Source organism: Myxine glutinosa, chromosome 5 (assembly GCF_964187855.1).
Source record: "Myxine glutinosa chromosome 5, kmMyxGlut1.1, whole genome shotgun sequence".
Lineage (NCBI taxonomy): Eukaryota > Metazoa > Chordata > Myxini > Myxiniformes > Myxinidae > Myxine > Myxine glutinosa.
Genome location: NC_136265.1, coordinates 73079092 through 73103863, shown reverse-complemented (window position 1 = coordinate 73103863; position 24772 = coordinate 73079092). Strand labels below are relative to the sequence as shown.

Here is a 24772-nt window from a genome sequence, read left to right as displayed (position 1 = left end):
GTTTTATGTGTCAGTTTGTTTTTATGTGATTAATGTGTCTCCCGCTCTTACACGAGCCTCGATCTTGTATACAAAAAAAAACAAAAAAAAAGTACCATAGCTAGCGACCCTGGGAGTATAATAGCTAGTGACCCTGGAAGTATAATAGCTAGTGACCCTGGAAGTACCCTAGCTAGTGACTGGGGAAGTACCCGAGCAAGTGACCCTGGAAGTACCATAGCTAGTGATCGGGGAAGTACCATAGCTCGCCATGCGTTATGAGAATCGGGGAGAAATCAACACCTCTATTGTTCTGACTGACAGTTTTGCTAACTGCCGTGGTTGATTGATTTTGTCTTGTTCTCCATATCGAATTATCTAGGAATGAAGGAAAGAAATATGGGAAAATTTGCCGATTTAACTTGTATGTACTCCACATTGACTTATACACCAAAAAAATGGGAACTTGGCACCAGTCATGTGACACTGAGGTTCTTATCATCACTTTCAGAGAGTTTATGTTTTCTTCCTCGATGACTTCCATCTCTAACAGTCCCTGATTAGAAATCCTCCTCTGGGTTTTGTATACAGCTCCTGCTGAAACATGGATTCAGGATGCAATCCGACGTGTAGAGTATACTTCGCTAGGCAAGACTGATTTATATACGCTTGTCATGTGATTGGTGGTGTTCCCATTTTTCCCATTATCTCCCCTGAAAACCTTTGCTGGGGAGAGGAAACACGTGGGGGGGAAGGAAACACATGGGGAGAAAAAAGGTTTTTCGGGTACTCCTCATCCATTGAGAACCCTTTGCATGAATCTTATCCGACTGTTCTAGAAGAAATGTTAACATCCACATTTTCAGCTCGACGTCGCAACGTCTCTACGAGATAATCGTCTATCACGTAAAAAACATACCCTGAGGTTCTTATCATCACTTTCAGAGTTTGTGTTTTCTTCCTCAATCGCTTCCATCCCCAACAGTCCCAGATTAGAGATCCTTCTCAGGGTTTTATATACAGCTGCTGCTGAAACATGGAATCAGGATGCAATCTGATGTATAGAGTAACCTTCGCTGGGTAAGACTGATTTATATACACTTGTCATGTGACATTTATTTCCCTGGTGCCAAGTTCCTATTTTTTGGTGTATACGTCGATGTGGAGTACATACAAGTCGAATCGGCAAATTTCCCCATTCTTCTTTCCTTCATTCATACATAATTTGATATGGAGTGCAAGACAAAGTAGATAAACTACGGTCGTTAGCAAAACTGTCAGTCAGAACAATAGGGGTGTTGATTTCTCCCCGATTCTCATAACGCATCACCAGCTATGGTATTTCCAGGGTCACTAGCTAGAGTACTTCCAGGGTCACCAGCTAGGGTATTTTCAGTGTCACCAGCTGGGGTACTTCCAGGGTCACTAGCTGGAGTACTTCCACTAGCTATGACACTTCCAAAGTCACTAGCTAGGGTAATTCCAGGGTCACTAGCTTTTATACTTCCAGGGTCGCTAGCTATGGTACTTCGAGGGACGCTAGCTATGGTACTTCCAGGGACGCTAGCTATGGTACTTCCAGGGTCAGTAGCTAGGGTACTTCCAGGGTCAGTAGCTAGGGTACTTCCAGGGTCACCAGCAAGGATACCTTCCATGGTCACGAACTAGGGTACTTCCAAGGTCACTAGCTAGAGTACTTCCAGGGTCACTAGCTAGAGTACTTCCAGGGTCACTAGCTAGAGTACTTCCAGGGTCACTAGCTATGATACTTCCACAGTCACTAGCTAGGGTATTTCCAAGGTCACTAGCTAGGGTACTTCCAAGGTCACTACCTAGGGTACTTCCAGGGTCACTAGCTATTATACTTCCAGGGTCGCTAGCTATGGTTCTTTGAGGGACGCTAGCTATGGTACGTCCAGGGTCAGCAGCTAGGGTACACAGTCACTAGCTATGATACTTCCAGGGTCACGAGCTAGGGTACTTCCAGGGTCACTAGCTATTATACTTCCAAGGTCGCTAGCTATGGTACTTTGAGGGACGCTAGCTATGATACGTCCAGGATCAGTAGCTAGGGTACTTCCAGAGTCATGGATATTAAAGAGCTGTTTTGTGCATATTATTTGAATTACTTTGTTGGAGATATTTGGGATAAATTCGGAATGTAAATCGTTTTTCATCATGTTTGTTATCATTTAGAAGTAGATAATTTAAAACAAGCTGCGGAATCATCAGTACTGTCTTAAAAAATAGACGAGTCGATTCTGAGTCCAAGTCCAGGCCCGGACTTCAGAGAAAAAAAGTATCCACTTGTACCCCCCAAAAATCCGGTATTCACCACAATGCAATGATATCAACACCTTTACCGTTATAGTGCTTCTGTCGATGTGACACTTCCTGATTGCTTGCATGACAGTCAATGACAGTGTACTATATCAACACGTGACTGTCCTATGGAGCATCAGGTTTGCCTCGTATTACAACTGCGATGTGAATACATTTTGAATTGCACAATAAAAGCTTCAAAGTCCATCATTTTTAAAGCACAGCTTTACTAAAATAATAATAATCATGCAAACTATTATTTACCTTGATAAAGGTGCATACTGTAAAATGGTTAATCGGTAAACAGTAAAGGTAACCATTGCAGTGAAGTAGGAGAAACTGGGGTGCATTGGGACATCCCCTCGGGCAGGTATTCCTGGTAAATGATATCAAGTAGCAACACATAGGTTGAAAATCTCGTGTTTTGATCAACTCGGGGCCAACACATTGGGTCTTGATATCATTGGTCACCTCTGAGCTATCTAGCCTGGGTTAGAATCCCGAACCCAGCTATAAACTGTCATCCCGGTGTTTTACAGGCAGGGTGATTCGTCAAAGTCCTTCAGATGGACGGCGGGCGTCCCGTCTGCTGGCATGAGTTGGTCGACGTTATACATCCTACGGCATCCTTCGCCAAGATTAGGCGAGCTATTGCCGGTGCCCTGAACAAATTACAAATTCCTACCTAGCACGTCTTCTTGGTGGTTCCTCAACACCAAGTTACACCGCTTGCTATCTCAGAGTTTGGTTGCGGTCTGGGTCAGAGCCTCTGCACTTCCAAGGAATTGACCGGATCGTTCTCACGTTTCATGTGAACGGTCTTCTTCAGATACGAAGGGGGCAACCTACACTTACAATATCATCGGTCAAGAATAGCCACAAGAAGCGATGTCCCAATGCAGGCCGTTTTAATCCTCCACAACAAGTAAAGTGAGTGGTTCGTTAATCGAGTAAAACTATCCAATTAGAAAATCACATTGCAAGCTGCAAAACCTTGTTGTTACTTTGGTGATTTGTGTCGAGAAGAGAATCAACGCTCCACTTCAGATCGACCAGATCAGTTTCATTCAAACTCCACGGGACAAAGGGTCTTACCCTACACCAACTACATCCCCAGAAATTTGGTCCCGTCAAGGAATCAGAACTCCTTGAGCTGCAGGTCCTTGAGTTTTCCAAAAAGGAAGTCTTCCCGCCTCGTACGTCCGAATCGGAGATGCATAACCATTTGATTTGAGGCTCCGCGATTTTACATCTTCACCTCTCGAGTCTTTGAAGTGCCATCAATAATCATGGCCAAACGAATAAGGTTTTCAATTCAACCTGCCCGGGTACCTGTCGGGTTCAATTAGTCGTAAAGACACGAGACGTGCTAGCTTGGCTTCCTAAAGCCTGGAAACTCACGTTGTTATCCCCTGAGAGTAAATAGGATAAAGTGCTAACATTAACCAACACGTTACTTTCAATCTTATCGTCACCAAGAATATCAAATTCTTCATAGTCTCAACGGCTGTCCCTCTTCCTCTCTCCTTACAGGAAGTACATTCTTAAAAGTATAAATAGAGAAGCAAAGCAATATACTATATCATAATATCAAGCGTTCTTCATTCCTAGACAAACTGTCCTCAAAGGGATTTTTTCTAAAGGAGACGTTCTTCTTTAAACGCTATTCTTGTATCCTTGCCGAATGTTATTGACACATCAAGAGCGGCAAAATTTTAGACATAACCTTGCTCAGTAACCTTGGAAACAAACGTCTTCTCAATTGGTGTTTGTAGACATCTTTCACATAAATCTGGGGTAGAATGCTCCACCCGTCAGGGGCGATGCAACGGTCGACCTGATGGGAAAGTGGCCTCCGAAGCCAGGGAATGGACTGTAGCCAGCTGGGCCGTGAAGCGATACTCGAGGTGGGTTGTACCAGGCCGGCCGAGGCATGATGGGACAGGTGGGAGTCGCGATGGGAGAGCCAAATGCTGACGGCAGCCGATGGATTGTCGGCAACGGCATGTAGAATAGGCTGCGAGGCTCGCCGATAGGAAAGTGTGATGGCGGGAGGCCGATGTGTGGGCTTCGCGCGAATGGTTCTTGTCTGGGTAGGTTGGAGTAGGAAAGAAAACCAGGATCTGGTCCGTATCTCGTTCGCAGTAGATTTCCTGAAGTGCGCTCTACCGCCTTTGGCATGGTGTGACTCAGCTGAGTAGATGCAGGACGCATGGGAGCTGGAATGGAGCCTCCTCCACTCGACGAGGTTGGTGGATGCTGCCGATCCTGTTCTTCAGCTACATTATGGAGACTTTGAGAATGCTCTTCGCTTCCCAGGCCTGTCACAACGCTACACACAGCCTGGTCAGTTCCCTCTAGAACATTTATAGCATCTTTTTCATTTGTTTCTGCCTGAAAAGTCCATTTGTGTACGTTCTGCAGATCAGTAGTTTCGTTGGAATCACTCGAAACGTCTAGACTTTCAGGAGTGACGACATTTTGGCCAGTTTCAAATCTATTCGGCACAACATAATCCATAATTCCTGAAGTGTCTTTCTCCAAGGATCCCTGTAGATGCAGTTCTGAAACTGTGCAAGCATCTGTTGGAGAATCACAAACATGTCTCTCAGGAGATCTCGACCATCCATGGAAGGTCTGACGTTCCACAAAATCTTCTGGGACATTACTCCCAGCTGGGAGAACCTGAGAGGAAGAGGAGGGCTCCGATTCTTCTGGAATCTCCCATGATATTTCCTTCTCAACAATGTGCTCCTCAATTGATCCAAGGGGCTCATCATCAATATCGACAGAGATTTTTGCAGAAGAGGATTGTTTTTCAGGACAATCATTGATGTAGAATATTTGGTCATGACTTGGGTCAAATGAAACGGCCTTCTTAGGGCTCCCTGCTGTGGTGGTAGAGCGCTTCAACGATGAGCGCGTTGGTTGAGGACTCTCACAGATCTTCGAAGCCATTGTTTCTCGCAACCAGTTGAGGGGGTTGTTACCCGACCGAATGGTAGTGGACGTCACAAGGGTGTAATTCAGGGTAGACGAAGCAGGGCGTCTTGTGAAGGGAGATATACGAAACTCTTTTGGAGAAGCCCGCCGATTGAAGTTAGGTTGTGGCAGAAAGTCTCTTGACCAACAGGGAGATAAGGTCGATGAAAATGGCACTCCTACCTTCGATACCCGATGAGGCCCGTCTATTGACAATGCCGAAGAGACAGAGCTGACAGGCGTTTGGTTTCTGTGTTGGATGATGCTTGCCCGGTGGTGGGGATTTGACGAGTTGGTGAGCGATGGGGAGAACAGGCGCGCAGCGGTAAGTGGTGATGAACGAAGAGTAGTCAGTGGCCGATGGAGTGTGGCATCGCACCAAGACCCAGGCCATGATCGGCCTGACGATAAGCTTGGTGAAAAGTGAGGAAATGGCCCTGTTTTCGGTCATGGGGTGGGAAGAAAAGAAAGGCACGATTTAAACGTTAGTATGTTATCGATTGTTATGTTATCTATTACTCATACCTTCAAATTTGCAATGCATTCGTAAAAATAATGTTGATGGTGAGGAAAAGGGAGTGAAATGTAATCAAAAAAGGAAAGCGGAGAAGTGGGTAGGTTATGTGAAAAAAAAAGAAGAAAGAAAGACAAATCCAGATTGAGGAATCGAAAAATCGAAAGAAAAGATAAAATAAGCGAGAAAAGAAAAGAAAAGAGGTGGAATCGAAAGAAAAAACATCCTATTAACAAGAAAAAACAATCAGCAATTGCAGACCCTCGCCAGGACGTGTTTTAGTAGTTTTTAAGGCTTTTGTGTTAAAACAAATATGGCGGCCGAACCACGTGACCGATGACGTCATCATGTTTTTTTTTCTCCACCAATTCATCCATAGATGACGCTCAATAGATTTCATCTTGATCGGATGAAGTTTTGTACTTGTCGAATTAGGACGTCATAATGGAGGCACCTATGACATCATCATTAACTTATTTTATTCCACATGGAGAGTTCTTTACAATGAGCCATGTCTCAATTTTTTATATTCAGCACTTTCGGAGATATAGAGGTGCAAAGTTTTTCCGCTTTTTCCAAGATGGCGGCCGAACCACGTGACCGATGACGTCATCATTTTTTTTTCTCCACCAGTTTATGCCGACATGTCGCTCAAGAAATTGCATCTTGATTGGATGAAGTTTTGTACTTGTCGAATTATCAAATTATGACGTCATAATGGAGGACTTGGGCTGAGAGAGTTAAAAATTGGGCACAGTCTATTCCAGGGCAAGACAAATGTGTGTGTAAAGTTTGGCGATTCTACGTGCAACAGTGTAGACGTAGTACTGCGCACAAACAGACAAACCAACCGATCAACATACTTGCCGGAATCTTTTCCGGAAAGTAACAAACCAACCGATCAACATACTTGCCGGGATCTTTTCCAGCAAGTAACAAACGGACTCAAATGATTAAAAAAAGAACCGGGTAAAAATAACCGGAATTAAAAAAAAGAGAACAAAAACATCTTACAGTAAATGGGCACTTGATACGTCCTGTCAACCCGGAATGAATTCATTTATACACCTTTAAAAAACTTCAACTTTTAATTTAAATTAAATTATATACTTGAACATTGTAAAACACAAATCGCCTTCATAATACGTACTTCCATGAGCCACGCAATGGATCAATATATAGCATGAGAGGGCGTGGCATGTGTGTCGGGGTGAAGAAGATTCCGCCATTATGGGTGTGAACCATCATCTCCATCAACTTGTCATTATCGTCGCCATCATCAACATTGCCATCACATTATTGGATCAAGTTTATCATCATTATTAGCCGCCGTTGGACTGAGTCCGAAACGGAGGCTTATGGATTTGGTCTCGTCCGTCCGTCTGCAACCATATCTCGGAAATGTATGGACCGATTTTGTTCATACTTAGCACAAAGACAATACTGTATATGATGATATACGGACATATGCACATCATTTTGTTTCACGATGCGATCAAATATGGCCGACTGGTGGCCATTTTAGTTGTAAAAAAAACCTGATGTTTAACATGTCCTCAACCATTTCTCGGACATGTATTTGCCGATGTTGTTCAAACTTGGCACACAGATAATGAATGATCGCTTACATATGTACGCCATGTTTTTTTTAGATCAGATCCAAGATGTCCGACTGGCGGCCATTTTGTTACTCAAACGTGTCCCCAACCATTTATTTGAACATGCCTGGTCCGAATTTAGTTCAAATTTGGCACAAGCACAGCACATGACGACATGTACGTGCCTCTCACTTTATTTTGCGATTGATCAAAGATGGCCGACTTGTAGACTGGCGGCCATTTTAGTTGTAAAAAACCTCATATTGACCTCGTCCTCAACCATTTCTCGGACATGCATTCAAATTTCGCACATATACTAGTACCCGACTGAAAGCCGCAATGACCCGGTGAAGCCAAAGCCTCTTGCCACTACTTTACCCATCACTATGGCATCAGTAGGTTAGATAGTTGGTAGTAGGTAGGTGTAGTAGGTACCGTACCTAGTTCAAAATGAAACCATTTGCATTCTGGATGAGATTAAAATTTATAAAATTTCCTTCTTGATTAATTCGGTGAATTCCGTCTCAACTTCGGATATTTCCGGCCGTGAAAAACTATCCCCTACGGCCGCGAGATTTCTAAAAAATAATTCTTCGTCAATTTTGGAATATTTGACGCCGTTTTCAGCCTCTGAAACGCGGTAATAAGCTTTTTTGAAATATATTTTCAAATGCTCGAATCTCATTGGTTCCGGTGTTTGGTGACGATTTTCGTTGAAGATAACCAGGCCCGTGCGGGCCCGGGGAACGAGGTTGGTCTTGAAGTATTTTGGAACAAACGAACAATCTCCCTCACTCTCTTCAATCCCACTCCTCCCTCCAGGTCTTTAAAACGGCTGTTCACCACCATCTCTTATCTTCCCCAATCCAAAACCTTGATCTTTTCTACCCCCGCTAATTTCACCCCAAATCCACTTTTTTGAGGTGACTTTTGTCTTCTTTCCTGGAAGTCCTTGGTGTCCTTGCGTTTTATACCTATCCTGCCTCCCCCCAGGCCCTCTGCCTCCCACACATCTCCCGATGTCCCTGCTCTCAAATGTTGTGTTTGTGTGCTTCCTCCCCTTCTCTCCCCATCTTGTCGACCGCTCCCCTTTTTATATACTTTGTTTGCTTGTTTGTTTGATTTGTTTGTTTGATGAATGTTAGCTTATTCACGAGCCTCGACTCTGTATTATAAAAAAATTAAAAAAAATTAAAAAAGTTTTACAAATTAGAGGTGCATAAGATTGTGAATCAAAAAAGACGGATGAAACAAATTCCTATTGAACTTTTTCTCAATTTTTTATGCATACTTCCGCATCCGGAAGATGGCGGCCTCCATGGAGCGATTTGGTTTTTTAAATATTTTTTCAAATGCTCCAATCTCATTGGTTCCGGTGTTTGGTGACGATTTTCGTTGAAGATAACCAGGGCCCATGCGGGCCCGGGGAACGAGGTTGGTCTTAAAGTATTTTAATTACAAATTAGAGGTGCATAAGATTGTGTATCAAAAAAAGACGGGTGAAACAAACTCCTATTGAACTTTTTCGCAATTTTTTATGCATACTTCTGCATCCGCAAGATGGCGGCCTCCATGGAGCGATTGGGTGCGTCAAAGCTTCGAAATTCTCAAAGGATTCAGCAAAATCTGGCTTTTCAACATAATATGTACGCGTTCATTCACAACACCGACTTCGCCGGCTATAATGATTGATGGCTTACATATATATGTATGCCATTTTTGTTGAGATCAGATCCCAGATGGCCGACTGCCTGCATTTAACTCCGTAAAGCAAAATGACTAAAACCATGTTGGTGGCTATGGGGCTATGACATTTTATGTCTTTTTCTTCTTGTTATTAAAGGTAAGTTTATATAAACTTGATTTTATGTTCTTAACAACTCTTTTATTCATCAAAATAAATGGCACAAAACAGTGTACAAAACGGTACCTACAGTTTGGACAAATTTTAAAGGTGAAGTTCCGAACCCTATTTTACCCACTACCCCCTGAGTTTGTGGATTTGCGGTTCGTGGACCTTTTCAAGATTGTAACCCCCACTAACGTCAAAGCCCTCTTGTATATACTCGTATATACCTGAGCACTGCGCGGGGTAGCTTTTTCTATGAACTCTCTGGTTATAAAGGTCGCCCCAGGTTATTATTTACTTTTAACAATGTGTGTATATCGGCCGATGCATCAGGAAGAAGATAATCGCTTTTGGGTCATTTATTAGCACAATTAACCTGCTCATGGTCATATATCTAGTCCACATATCTTTGTGAGTTGAACAGGTGGCCATGATGGGTGGGGAGTGAGTTTGAAGGCTTTGGAGTTGGGAGGGGATTGACACCTTAGGATGAGGAGGAGTGTGAGGACTTGGGGTTTGGGGGAGGTGGAAGGTTGATGACATGGATTTTTTGAGGGGCGATGGGGAAATGGGGGAGAGGTGGGGACTTAAAATCACATTCTACATTGCGCGGATATTCCGTGGATCCATGCTCATGATAATAATGATAGAGAGGTTGCTCTCAAATGTTGTGGTTGTGTGCTTCCCCTTCTCTCCCCATCTTGTCTTCCGCTCCCTCTTTTTGTATATTTTGTTTGTCTGGTTGATTTGTTTGTGAAATAAATGTTAGCTCTTTCACGAGCCTCGATTCAGTATACAAAAAAAAAAAAAAAAGGTGCAAATTCATCATTTCTTTTTAGGGTATTTTGGTTACAAACAGATAAACAGAGACAGAGACATATACAGATATGCATACATAATGAGACATATACAGATATGCATACAAATTTAAAATTGAATTGACGATAAATCAGGACGTCGGAAGACTTCCTATGTAAGAATGACACACAATTCCTCAAAAAAGAAAACCTACCAAGATACGAACTTGTGAAGCTATAAAAGTACCAACCAATCAGTCATCTGTGGAGGATTTCACATCAAATAACACTCATTAACCCTTTGTGTGCTGCATCTTTTATTTTGTCTTTTTTCAAAAATTTCATCAAAAAAAATTACATATTTTTGGTCATTTTCAAAAAAAAGAAAATAATTTTCATCTTGTGACAAATCTGCGACAGCAGCACACAAAGGGTTAAACGTTTGGATAGCATCACTGAACTACAAAACTGACAGAACAAAAATATCCCGGTTGTAATTCTTCTTTTCAGACATTAACTCAACATTGGGTTAACCTCAGTACTTTGATCAAACTGAATCTACTGTATTTTACAGTGGGAAGATCCATGACTCATCAATTTTTTTTATAACTTCAAAGGATTCCACGAAAGGTAGGCTTGACTGAATATTTACACATTGGGCAATAAAGTGCAAAGATGGGTGGGACAACGACTGTCAATCAGCCTGATGGGGGCGGGGCCACATGTACTAATTACCTTCGCAAAAGCGGAAGGTTATGTTTTGATCGCTGTGTATTTATTTGTATGTCTGTGTGTGTGTATGTTAATCGCATAACTCAAAAAGTATTCAACCGAATTGCATGAAATTTGGTGGGATGATTGGTTATTATACGGGACACATTTGATTAGATTTTGGGAAACAGATTTGCTCAAATTCTGACTATTTTTAACTCGATCGTATTTCACTCAAAGTTATGAGCGACTGAAGAAGAAGATGTCCATCCAGGACGTCATCACTATAACGCGATCTCCCGCGATCATTTCAACCTCAAAAAAAATTATAATTGCAGATTTGACAATAGATGAGGCATATTAACAAACGAATGAAACAGATTTGCTCAAATTCTGACTATTTTTAACTCGATCGTATTTCACTCAAAGTTATGCGCGACTGAAGAAGAAGATGTCCATCCAGGACGTCATCACTATAACGCAATCTCCCGCGATCATTTCAACCTCAAAAAAAATTATAATTGCAGATTTGTCAAGAGATGAGGCATATTAACAAACGAATGAAACAGATTTGCTCAAATTCTGACTATTTTTAACTCGATCGTATTTCACTCAAAGTTATGAGCGACTGAAGAAGAGGATGTCCATCCAAGACGTCATCACTATAACGCGATCTCCCGCAATCATTTCAACCTCAAATGAAATTCAAATTGCAGATTTGTCAATCGGGGAGGCATATTAACAGACGAATGAAACAGATTTGCTCAAATTCTGATTTTTAAAAATCGATCGCATTTCACATAAAGTTTGAGGTACTAAAGAAGAAGAAGATTCGTTTAGCTCTCAGATAAAATAAATAATTCTGTCTGCAATTTCAGGTTAATTACCTTCGCAAAAGCGGAAGGTTATGTTTTGATTTGTATGTCTGTGTGTGTGTGTGTGTGTATGTTATTCGCATAACTCAAAAAGTATTCAACCGAATTGCATGAAATTTGGTGGGATGATTGGTTATTATACGGGACACATTTGATTAGATTTTGGGAGCAATCGGGTCAAAGGTCAAGGTCAAGGTCACGAAAAGGTCAAAATCGTATTTTTACCATAGCGCGGTCAATTTTTATCCAATTGGCATGCAACTAATGCCAAAATGTTCAGAATTCAATGCCCGATCTTGTGATATACGACATGACCCAGTGAAGACATTACCCTTGTTAGCGGTTGGGGGTCAAAGGTCAGGGGGGTCACGACCTTGCAAAATGTGCGTTTTTTGTCATAACTCGGTCAATTCTTATCCGATTTGCATGAAATCAGCACCAAACTGTTCACTGTTCTGTTCCCTACACTCCCATGCCAAGTACAGAACAGTAGCTGCGGCGAAGGTATGCGCTCTACCGAGTGCCCGTTCTAGTTTGACTATGTACTAATTAGAATGCTAGATCATATATAAAGTCTATACAGTGCTGTACCTTTACAATGTTAGATCGTCTATAATGTACAGTGCTGTACCATTACAATGTTAGATCGTCTGTAAAGTATGTACAGTGCTGTACCATTACAATGTTAGATCGTCTGTAAAGTATGTACAGTGCTGTACCATTACAATGTAAGATCGTCTATAAAGTATGTACAGTGCTGTACCATTACAATGTTAGATCGTCCATAAAGTATGTACAGTGCTGTACCATTACAATGCAAGATCGTCCATAAAGTATATACAGTGCTGTACCATTACAATGCAAGATCGTCCATAAAGTATGTACAGTGCTGTACCATTACAATGTTAGATCGTCCATAAGGTATGTACAGTGCTGTACCATTACAATGCAAGATCGTCCATAAAGTATGTACAGTGCTGTACCATTACAATGTTAGATCGTCTATAAAGTAGGTACAGTGCTGTACCATTACAATGCAAGATCGTCCATAAAGTATGTACAGTGCTGTACCATTACAATGTTAGATCGTCTCTAAAGTATGTACAGTGCTGTACCATTACAATGTTAGATCGTCTGTAAAGTATGTACAGTGCTGTACCATTACAATGTTAGATCGTCTGTAAAGTATGTACAGTGCTGTACCATTACAATGTAAGATCGTCTATAAAGTATGTACAGTGCTGTACCATTACAATGTTAGATCGTTCATAAAGTATGTACAGTGCTGTACCATTACAATGCAAGATCGTCCATAAAGTATATACAGTGCTGTACCATTACAATGCAAGATCGTCCATAAAGTATGTACAGTGCTGTACCATTACAATGTTAGATCGTCCATAAGGTATGTACAGTGCTGTACCATTACAATGCAAGATCGTCCATAAAGTATGTACAGTGCTGTACCATTACAATGTTAGATCGTCTATAAAGTAGGTACAGTGCTGTACCATTACAATGCAAGATCGTCCATAAAGTATGTACAGTGCTGTACCATTACAATGTTAGATCGTCTCTAAAGTATGTACAGTGCTGTACCATTACAATGTTAGATCGTCTATAAAGTATGTACAGTGCTGTACCTTTACAATGTGAGTACGTCTATAAAGTATGTACAGTGCTGTACCATTACAATGTTAGATCGTCTATAAAGTATATACAGTGCTGTACCTTTACAATGCGAGTACGTCTATAAAGTATGTACAGTGCTGTACCTTTACAATGTTAGATCGTCTGTAAAGTATATACAGTGCTGTACCATTACAATGTTAGATCGTCTATAAAGTATGTACAGTGCTGTACCTTTACAATGCGAGTACGTCTATAAAGTATGTACAGTGCTGTACCTTTACAATGTTAGATCGTCTGTAAAGTATATACAGTGCTGTACCATTACAATGTTAGATCGTCAATAAAGTATGTACAGTGCTGTACCTTTACAATGCGAGTACGTCTATAAAGTATGTACAGTGCTGTACCTTTACAATGTTAGATCGTCGATAAAGTATGAACAGTGCTGTACCTTTACAATGTGAGTACGTCTATAAAGTATGTACAGTGCTGTACCTTGACAATGTGAGTACATCTATAAAGTATGTACAGTGCTGTACCATTACAATGTTATATCGTCTATAAAGTATGTTCAGTGCTGTACCATTACAATGCAAGATCGTCCATAAAGTATGTACAGTGCTGTACCATTACAATGAGAGTACTGTAGCGGTGTAGCGGTCCCCGCTGAATGTACACAATCGCCTTGCACCTGCCAGGACGCGGCCAGGGCGCGATCGCCATGCCAGGCTCGTCCGGACGGGCCCAGACGCGCCTCTCCTAGGCATGCCCGGACTCGCTGTTCCCGGGCACGCCCGAACCTCCCGGGCACGCCCGGTCTCGTCTTTCCCGGGCATGCCCGCTCTCGCCTTTCCAGGGCTCGCCCAGAGCGCCCGGGCACGCCCAGCCTCGACTTGCCAGGCCGCGTCCAGGACGCCCGGGCATGTCCAGACTCGCCTTTCCAGGGCTCGCCCAGAGCGTCCGGGCATGCCCGCTCTCGCCTTTCCAGGGCTTGCCCAGAGCGCTCGGGCACGCTCAGCCTCGACTTGCCAGGTCGCGTCCAGGACGCCCGGGCATGTCCAGACTCGCCTTTCCAGGACTCGCCCTTGACACCCGGGCATGCCCGGTCTCGGTTTTCCCGGGCAAACGCCCCGGCATAAATGTGTATATATATTGCTGCCCGATAAACGGGCTTTTCAGAATACCTGAGCTGTTTTGTTTCAATAAAGCAACTCGGACGAATTCCGTCTTTGGTCGCGTCAATTCTTTCGACTCACGTTGGAGCGCAGCTCCTTCACTGGTGACCTACCGACATGGACACGGCAGTGACTCTTAAACTGCCTACCTTCTGGGAGGCTCACGCGGCTGTTTGGTTCGCCCAGGCGGACTCCCAGTTCACCCTGCGAGGCATCACCGCGGACGACACCCGCTTCCACCACGTCGTGGCAGCGCTCGGTTCCGCCACCGCGGCCTGCGCCCTGAGCCTCCTCGAGCACCCGCCGGCTGCTGACAAGTATGACGCGCTGAAGACGCTCCTCCTCGACGCTTTCGCCCTCTCACCGGCGGCACGCGCACGGCGCCTGCTCGACCTGCCCGAGCTCGGCGACACGCGCCCGTCCGAGCGCATGGACTATATGCTCTCGTTGCTCATTGAGCACTCTCCGGATTTTCTGTTCCGCGAGCTGTTCCTTCACCAGCTCGCGGAATTCCCGGCCCTCACGCGGCCGACGTTTTGGGCCGTCGCAGTGCGGCATGGAATCGAGCACCACATACCCACTACGGGCCCGCCGGTCTACGCCAGGGCCCGCCGCCTCGACCCGGCCAAGCTCGCCATGGCAAAGGCCGAGTTCGACGCGTTGGAGCACCTTGGCATCGTGCGGCGCTCCAATAGCGCGTGGGCCTCACCACTGCACATCGTGCCAAAGCCGGGGGGCGGATGGCGCCCGTGTGGCGACTACCGCCGCCTCAACGACGCTACCACCCCCGACAGGTACCCGATCCCGCACATCCAGGACTTTTCCGCCCGTTTGGCGGGACGGGTCATATTTTCCAAAATTGACCTGATACGGGGATACCACCAGGTACCTGTCCGGGCGGCCGACGTCCCGAAGACGGCCGTCATCACGCCGTTCGGCCTGTTCGAATTTTTGAGGATGCCGTTTGGCCTCAAGAACGCGGCCCAGGCGTTCCAGTGCTTAATGGACGGCGTGCTGCGCAACCTGCCATTTCTTTTCGTCTATCTGGACGACATCTTCGTCGCCACACGTCCCGCGCCGAGCACCTCCTCCACCTCCGAACACTGTTCGGTCGCCTCAGCGAGCACGGCTTAATTGTGAACCCGGCCAAATGCCACTTCGGCACGACGACCGTTGACTTTTTGGGCCACCGCATCACCAAGACCGGGGCCGTGCCGCTGCCGACCAAGGTCGAGGCCATCACCACGTTCCCGCGTCCCCGTTCCATCAAGGCCCTACAAGAGTTCCTCGGCATGGTGAATTTTTATGACCGATTCGTGCCCCGCGCTGCTCAGCTCATGCGGCCCCTTTACGAGGCCCTCCGGGGCAAGCCGGCCAAGCATGACATCGTTTGGTCCGCGGCCATGGACGCGGCCTTCGCGAGCGCAAAACGGGCCCTCGCCGACGCAACGCTGCTGGCTCACCCGGTGCTCAACGCGCCCATCGCCCTCACTACGGACGCCTCCAACTACGCGGTGGGCGCCGTCCATGAACAATGGGTGGACGGGGTTTGGCAGCCACTCGCCTTTTTCAGCCGGCAGCTCCGGCCGAATGAGTTAAAATACAGCACGTTCGACCGTGAGCTGCTCGGTCTATTCCTGGCCGTTCGCCATTTCCGACACCTCCTGGAGGGCCGCCCGTTCACGGCTTTCGTCGACCACAAGCCGTTGGTCTACGCAATGGCCAAAGTCACGGAGCCGTGGTCGGCCCGCCTGCAGCGCCACCTCTCCGCCGTGTCGGAATTCACCACGGACATCCGGCACGTCGCCGGCAAAGACAACGCCGTGGCCGACTGTCTTTCTCAGGCCAGCGCGAACGCGGTCCACCTCGGCGTGGACTTCGCGCTCATGGCGGCCAACCAGACCACCGACACCTCGGTGCAGGCCCTCCGGGCGGCGGACACGGGCCTCCGCCTGGCCGACATCCCCTTCGCGGGCACCGTCCTGCTCTGCGACGTCTCCCAGGGCCAGCCTCGCCCCATCGTGCCCGTTTCCTGGCAGCACCGCATCTTCGCCTCCATCCACGGCCTTTCTCACCCGGGCCGGAAAGCTTCTCAGAAGCTGGTGTCGGCGCGTTTCGTCTGGCACGGCCTGCGACGGAACGTCCGCGACTGGGCCAACGCCTGCACGGCCTGCCAGCGGGCCAAGGTCCACCGCCACACCCAGGCCCCGCAAGCACCTTTCACCGTGCCTGCACGGCATTTCGACCACGTCCACGTGGACCTGGTGGGTCCCCTGCCCCCATCGCGGGGGTTCACCCACCTGCTCACCATGGTGGACAGGACCAGCAGGTGGCCGGAGGCCGTGCCCCTCACCTCCACCACCACCGCCGACGTGGCGCAGGCGTTCATCGCCACCTGGGTCGCGCGCTTCGGCGCACCGGCGGACATCTCGTCCGACCGCGGCCCAGTTCACGTCCGAACTTTTGGGCGCGGTCGCCCGCTCATTGGGGGTCACGCTGCACCGCACCACGGCCTACCACCCCCAAGCCAACGGGTTGTGCGAGCGGTTTCACCGCTCCATGAAGGCCGCACTCATGGCCGGCCTTCAGGACGACGGTTGGACCGACCGGCTGCCGTGGGTCCTTTTGGGCCTCCGCACGGCCCCCAAGGAGGACCTCTGGGCGTCCGCCGCCGAGCTCGTCTACGGCCAGCCGCTCCGCGTCCCGGGCGAGTTCGTGCCCGACGCTACCAGTCCCTGGTCCGCCGCACACCAGCACTCGGACCTCCAGGAGGCCGCCCGCCGATTTGCCCCTGTGCCAACGTCCCGCCACGGTGGCCCCCAGTCCTACGTCCCCCCGGCGCTTCGCACAGCGGAGTACGTCTTTGTGCGTCATGACACGCACCGGGGGCCACTCCGGCCGCCGTACGACGGGCCCTTCCGGGTCCTGCGACGGGGCGACAAGTCCTTCGTCGTCGACGTCGGCGGCCGGTCGGACCGGATCTCTGTGGACCGCCTCAAACCGGCGCACGTGGACGTCGACCGACCACCACGGTTGGCCCTTCCTCCGCGGCGAGGCCGCCCCCCGTCTACAGTTCCCCCCGCTCGACCACCCACCACCGGATCGGACCCCCCCCCCCCCCCCCCACGACCCTCCAGGGGTCGCTTCGGCCGGGTCATCCGGACCCCCCTTAAATTGACCCTGCCGGTGCAGGTCGATTCTGGAGGGGCATGTGTAGCGGTCCCCGCTGAATGTACACAATCGCCTTGCACCTGCCAGGACGTGGCCAGGGCGCGATCGCCATGCCGGGCTCGTCCGGACGGGCCCAGACGCGCCTCTCCTGGGCATGCCCAGACTCGCTGTTCCCGGGCACGCCCGGTCTCGTCTTTCCCGGGCATGCCCGCTCTCGCCTTTCCAGGGCTCGGCCAGCCTCGACTTGCCAGGCCGCGTCCAGGACGCCCGGGCATGTCCAGACTCGCCTTTCCAGGGCTCGCCCAGAGCGTCCGGGCATGCCCGCTCTCGCCTTTCCAGGGCTCGCCCAGAGCGCTCGGGCACGCCCAGCCTCGACTTGCCAGGCCGCGTCCAGGACGCCCGGGCATGTCCAGACTCGCCTTTCCAGGACTCGCCCTTGACACCCGGGCATGCCCGGTCTCGGTTTTCCCGGGCAAACGCCCCGGCATAAATGTGTATATATATTGCTGCCTGATAAACGGGCTTTTCAGAATACCTGAGCTGTTTTGTTTCAATAAAGCAACTCGGACGAATTCCGTCTTTGGTCGCGTCAATTCTTTCGACTCGCGTTGGAGCGCAGCTCCTTCAGTACGTCTATAAAGTATGTACAGTGCTGTACCTTTACAATGTGAGTACGTCTATAAAGTATGTACAGTGCTGTACCTTTACAATGTTATATCGTCTATAAAGTATGTTCAGTGCTGTACCATTACAATGCAAGATCGTCCATAAAGTATGTACAGTGCTGTACCATTACAATGAGAGTACGTCTATAAAGTATGTACAGTGCTGTACCATTACAATGAGAGTACGTCGATAAAGTATGGACACTGTACAGTGCTGTACCTTTACAATGTGAGTACGTCTATAAAGTTTGGACACTGTGCAGTGCTGTACCTTTACAATGTGAGTATATCCAATTGTCCATAAAGTATGTACAGTGCTGTACCATTACAATGTTATATCGTCTATAAAGTATGTTCAGTGCTATACCATTACAATGTTATATCATCTATAAAGTATGTTCAGTGCTGTACCATTACAATGAGAGTACGTCTATAAAGTATGTACAGTGCTGTACCTTTACAATGTGAGTACGTCTATAAAGTATGTACAGTGCTGTACCTTTACAATGAGAGTACGTCTATAAAGTATGTAAAGTGCTGTACCTTTACAATGAGAGTACGTCTATAAAGTATGTACAGTGCTGTACCATTACAATGAGAGTACGTCTATAAAGTATGTACAGTGCTGTACCATTACAATGCAAGATCGTCCATAAAGTATATACAGTGCTGTACCATTACAATGCAAGATCGTCCATAAAGTATGTACAGTGCTGTACCATTACAATGTTAGATCGTCCATAAGGTATGTACAGTGCTGTACCATTACAATGCAAGATCGTCCATAAAGTATGTACAGTGCTGTACCATTACAATGTTAGATCGTCTATAAAGTAGGTACAGTGCTGTACCATTACAATGCAAGATCGTCCATAAAGTATGTACAGTGCTGTACCATTACAATGTTAGATCGTCTCTAAAGTATGTACAGTGCTGTACCATTACAATGTTAGATCGTCTGTAAAGTATGTACAGTGCTGTACCATTACAATGTTAGATCGTCTGTAAAGTATGTACAGTGCTGTACCATTACAATGTAAGATCGTCTATAAAGTATGTACAGTGCTGTACCATTACAATGTTAGATCGTCCATAAAGTATGTACAGTGCTGTACCATTACAATGCAAGATCGTCCATAAAGTATATACAGTGCTGTACCATTACAATGCAAGATCGTCCATAAAGTATGTACAGTGCTGTACCATTACAATGTTAGATCGTCCATAAGGTATGTACAGTGCTGTACCATTACAATGCAAGATCGTCCATAAAGTATGTACAGTGCTGTACCATTACAATGTTAGATCGTCTATAAAGTAGGTACAGTGCTGTACCATTACAATGCAAGATCGTCCATAAAGTATGTACAGTGCTGTACCATTACAATGTTAGATCGTCTCTAAAGTATGTACAGTGCTGTACCATTACAATGTTAGATCATCTATAAAGTATGTACAGTGCTGTACCTTTACAATGTGAGTACATCTATAAAGTATGTACAGTGCTGTACCATTACAATGTTAGATCGTCTATAAAGTATATACAGTGCTGTACCTTTACAATGCGAGTACGTCTATAAAGTATGTACAGTGCTGTACCTTTACAATGTTAGATCGTCTGTAAAGTATATACAGTTCTGTACCATTACAATGTTAGATCGTCTATAAAGTATGTACAGTGCTGTACCTTTACAATGCGAGTACGTCTATAAAGTATGTACAGTGCTGTACCTTTACAATGTTAGATCGTCTGTAAAGTATATACAGTGCTGTACCATTACAATGTTAGATCGTCAATAAAGTATGTACAGTGCTGTACCTTTACAATGCGAGTACGTCGATAAAGTATGTACAGTGCTGTACCTTTACAATGTTAGATCGTCGATAAAGTATGAACAGTGCTGTACCTTTACAATGTGAGTACGTCTATAAAGTATGTACAGTGCTGTACCTTTACAATGTGAGTACATCTATAAAGTATGTACAGTGCTGTACCATTACAATGTTATATCGTCTATAAAGTATGTTCAGTGCTGTACCATTACAATGCAAGATCGTCCATAAAGTATGTACAGTGCTGTACCATTACAATGAGAGTACTGTAGCGGTGTAGCGGTCCCCGCTGAATGTACACAATCGCCTTGCACCTGCCAGGACGCGGCCAGGGCGCGATCGCCATGCCAGGCTCGTCCGGACGGGCCCAGACGCGCCTCTCCTGGGCATGCCCGGACTCGCTGTTCCCGGGCACGCCCGAACCTCCCGGGCACGTCCGGTCTCGTCTTTCCCGGGCATGCCCGCTCTCGCCTTTCCAGGGCTCGCCCAGAGCGCCCGGGCACGCCCAGCCTCGACTTGCCAGGCCGCGTCCAGGACGCCCGGGCATGTCCAGACTCGCCTTTCCAGGGCTCGCCCAGAGCGTCCGGGCATGCCCGCTCTCGCCTTTCCAGGGCTTGCCCAGAGCGCTCGGGCACGCTCAGCCTCGACTTGCCAGGTCGCGTCCAGGACGCCCGGGCATGTCCAGACTCGCCTTTCCAGGACTCGCCCTTGACACCCGGGCATGCCCGGTCTCGGTTTTCCCGGGCAAACGCCCCGGCATAAATGTGTATATATATTGCTGCCCGATAAACGGGCTTTTCAGAATACCTGAGCTGTTTTGTTTCAATAAAGCAACTCGGACGAATTCCGTCTTTGGTCGCGTCAATTCTTTCGACTCACGTTGGAGCGCAGCTCCTTCACTGGTGACCTACCGACATGGACACGGCAGTGACTCTTAAACTGCCTACCTTCTGGGAGGCTCACGCGGCTGTTTGGTTCGCCCAGGCGGACTCCCAGTTCACCCTGCGAGGCATCACCGCGGACGACACCCGCTTCCACCACGTCGTGGCAGCGCTCGGTTCCGCCACCGCGGCCTGCGCCCTGAGCCTCCTCGAGCACCCGCCGGCTGCTGACAAGTATGACGCGCTGAAGACGCTCCTCCTCGACGCTTTCGCCCTCTCACCGGCGGCACGCGCACGGCGCCTGCTCGACCTGCCCGAGCTCGGCGACACGCGCCCGTCCGAGCGCATGGACTATATGCTCTCGTTGCTCATTGAGCACTCTCCGGATTTTCTGTTCCGCGAGCTGTTCCTTCACCAGCTCGCGGAATTCCCGGCCCTCACGCGGCCGACGTTTTGGGCCGTCGCAGTGCGGCATGGAATCGAGCACCACATACCCACTACGGGCCCGCCGGTCTACGCCAGGGCCCGCCGCCTCGACCCGGCCAAGCTCGCCATGGCAAAGGCCGAGTTCGACGCGTTGGAGCACCTTGGCATCGTGCGGCGCTCCAATAGCGCGTGGGCCTCACCACTGCACATCGTGCCAAAGCCGGGGGGCGGATGGCGCCCGTGTGGCGACTACCGCCGCCTCAACGACGCTACCACCCCCGACAGGTACCCGATCCCGCACATCCAGGACTTTTCCGCCCGTTTGGCGGGACGGGTCATATTTTCCAAAATTGACCTGATACGGGGATACCACCAGGTACCTGTCCGGGCGGCCGACGTCCCGAAGACGGCCGTCATCACGCCGTTCGGCCTGTTCGAATTTTTGAGGATGCCGTTTGGCCTCAAGAACGCGGCCCAGGCGTTCCAGTGCTTAATGGACGGCGTGCTGCGCAACCTGCCATTTCTTTTCGTCTATCTGGACGACATCTTCGTCGCCACACGTCCCGCGCCGAGCACCTCCTCCACCTCCGAACACTGTTCGGTCGCCTCAGCGAGCACGGCTTAATTGTGAACCCGGCCAAATGCCACTTCGGCACGACGACCGTTGACTTTTTGGGCCACCGCATCACCAAGACCGGGGCCGTGCCGCTGCCGACCAAGGTCGAGGCCATCACCACGTTCCCGCGTCCCCGTTCCATCAAGGCCCTACAAGAGTTCCTCGGCATGGTGAATTTTTATGACCGATTCGTGCCCCGCGCTGCTCAGCTCATGCGGCCCCTTTACGAGGCCCTCCGGGGCAAGCCGGCCAAGCATGACATCGTTTGGTCCGCGGCCATGGATGCGGCCTTCGCGAGCGCAAAACGGGCCCTCGCCGACGCAACGCTGCTGGCTCACCCGGTGCTCAACGCGCCCATCGCCCTCACTACGGACGCCTCCAACTACGCGGTGGGCGCCGTCCATGAACAATGGGTGGACGGGGTTTGGCAGCCACTCGCCTTTTTCAGCCGGCAGCTCCGGCCGAATGAGTTAAAATACAGCACGTTCGACCGTGAGCTGCTCGGTCTATTCCTGGCCGTTCGCCATTTCCGACACCTCCTGGAGGGCCGCCCGTTCACGGCTTTCGTCGACCACAAGCCGTTGGTCTACGCAATGGCCAAAGTCACGGAGCCGTGGTCGGCCCGCCTGCAGCGCCACCTCTCCGCCGTGTCGGAATTCACCACGGACATCCGGCACGTCGCCGGCAAAGACAACGCCGTGGCCGACTGTCTTTCTCAGGCCAGCGCGAACGCGGTCCACCTCGGCGTGGACTTCGCGCTCATGGCGGCCGACCAGACCACCGACACCTCGGTGCAGGCCCTCCGGGCGGCGGACACGGGCCTCCGCCTGGCCGACATCCCCTTCGCGGGCACCGTCCTGCTCTGCGACGTCTCCCAGGGCCAGCCTCGCCCCATCGTGCCCGTTTCCTGGCAGCACCGCATCTTCGCCTCCATCCACGGCCTTTCTCACCCGGGCCGGAAAGCTTCTCAGAAGCTGGTGTCGGCGCGTTTCGTCTGGCACGGCCTGCGACGGAACGTCCGCGACTGGGCCAACGCCTGCACGGCCTGCCAGCGGGCCAAGGTCCACCGCCACACCCAGGCCCCGCAAGCACCTTTCACCGTGCCTGCACGGCATTTCGACCACGTCCACGTGGACCTGGTGGGTCCCCTGCCCCCATCGCGGGGGTTCACCCACCTGCTCACCATGGTGGACAGGACCAGCAGGTGGCCGGAGGCCGTGCCCCTCACCTCCACCACCACCGCCGACGTGGCGCAGGCGTTCATCGCCACCTGGGTCGCGCGCTTCGGCGCACCGGCGGACATCTCGTCCGACCGCGGCCCAGTTCACGTCCGAACTTTTGGGCGCGGTCGCCCGCTCATTGGGGGTCACGCTGCACCGCACCACGGCCTACCACCCCCAAGCCAACGGGTTGTGCGAGCGGTTTCACCGCTCCATGAAGGCCGCACTCATGGCCGGCCTTCAGGACGACGGTTGGACCGACCGGCTGCCGTGGGTCCTTTTGGGCCTCCGCACGGCCCCCAAGGAGGACCTCTAGGCGTCCGCCGCCGAGCTCGTCTACGGCCAGCCGCTCCGCGTCCCGGGCGAGTTCGTGCCCGACGCTACCAGTCCCTGGTCCGCCGCACACCAGCACTCGGACCTCCAGGAGGCCGCCCGCCGATTTGCCCCTGTGCCAACGTCCCGCCACGGTGGCCCCCAGTCCTACGTCCCCCCGGCGCTTCGCACAGCGGAGTACGTCTTTGTGCGTCATGACACGCACCGGGGGCCACTCCGGCCGCCGTACGACGGGCCCTTCCGGGTCCTGCGACGGGGCGACAAGTCCTTCGTCGTCGACGTCGGCGGCCGGTCGGACCGGATCTCTGTGGACCGCCTCAAACCGGCGCACGTGGACGTCGACCGACCACCACGGTTGGCCCTTCCTCCGCGGCGAGGCCGCCCCCCGTCTACAGTTCCCCCCGCTCGACCACCCACCACCGGATCGGACCCCCCCCCCCCCACGACCCTCCAGGGGTCGCTTCGGCCGGGTCATCCGGACCCCCCTTAAATTGACCCTGCCGGTGCAGGTCGATTCTGGAGGGGCATGTGTAGCGGTCCCCGCTGAATGTACACAATCGCCTTGCACCTGCCAGGACGTGGCCAGGGCGCGATCGCCATGCCGGGCTCGTCCGGACGGGCCCAGACGCGCCTCTCCTGGGCATGCCCAGACTCGCTGTTCCCGGGCACGCCCGGTCTCGTCTTTCCCGGGCATGCCCGCTCTCGCCTTTCCAGGGCTCGGCCAGCCTCGACTTGCCAGGCCGCGTCCAGGACGCCCGGGCATGTCCAGACTCGCCTTTCCAGGGCTCGCCCAGAGCGTCCGGGCATGCCCGCTCTCGCCTTTCCAGGGCTCGCCCAGAGCGCTCGGGCACGCCCAGCCTCGACTTGCCAGGCCGCGTCCAGGACGCCCGGGCATGTCCAGACTCGCCTTTCCAGGACTCGCCCTTGACACCCGGGCATGCCCGGTCTCGGTTTTCCCGGGCAAACGCCCCGGCATAAATGTGTATATATATTGCTGCCCGATAAACGGGCTTTTCAGAATACCTGAGCTGTTTTGTTTCAATAAAGCAACTCGGACGAATTCCGTCTTTGGTCGCGTCAATTCTTTCGACTCACGTTGGAGCGCAGCTCCTTCACTGGTGACCTACCGACATGGACACGGCAGTGACTCTTAAACTGCCTACCTTCTGGGAGGCTCACGCGGCTGTTTGGTT

At 49.8% G+C, this 24772-nt stretch overlaps 1 protein-coding gene across 1 annotated transcript in view; it reads right to left on the bottom strand.

Annotated features, from left to right (window-relative positions):
• Positions 1–2508: 2508 nt before the first annotated feature.
• LOC137427445 (uncharacterized) overlaps positions 2509–24772 on the bottom strand; it is a 51776-nt gene continuing 29512 nt past the window's right edge. The window contains exon 2 of the mRNA XM_068116955.2: positions 2509–5720. Coding sequence (XP_067973056.1) covers positions 4084–5259 — 1176 coding nt within the window. The 5' untranslated portion in view covers positions 5260–5720 and the 3' untranslated portion in view covers positions 2509–4083. The remainder of the gene's footprint in view (positions 5721–24772) is intronic.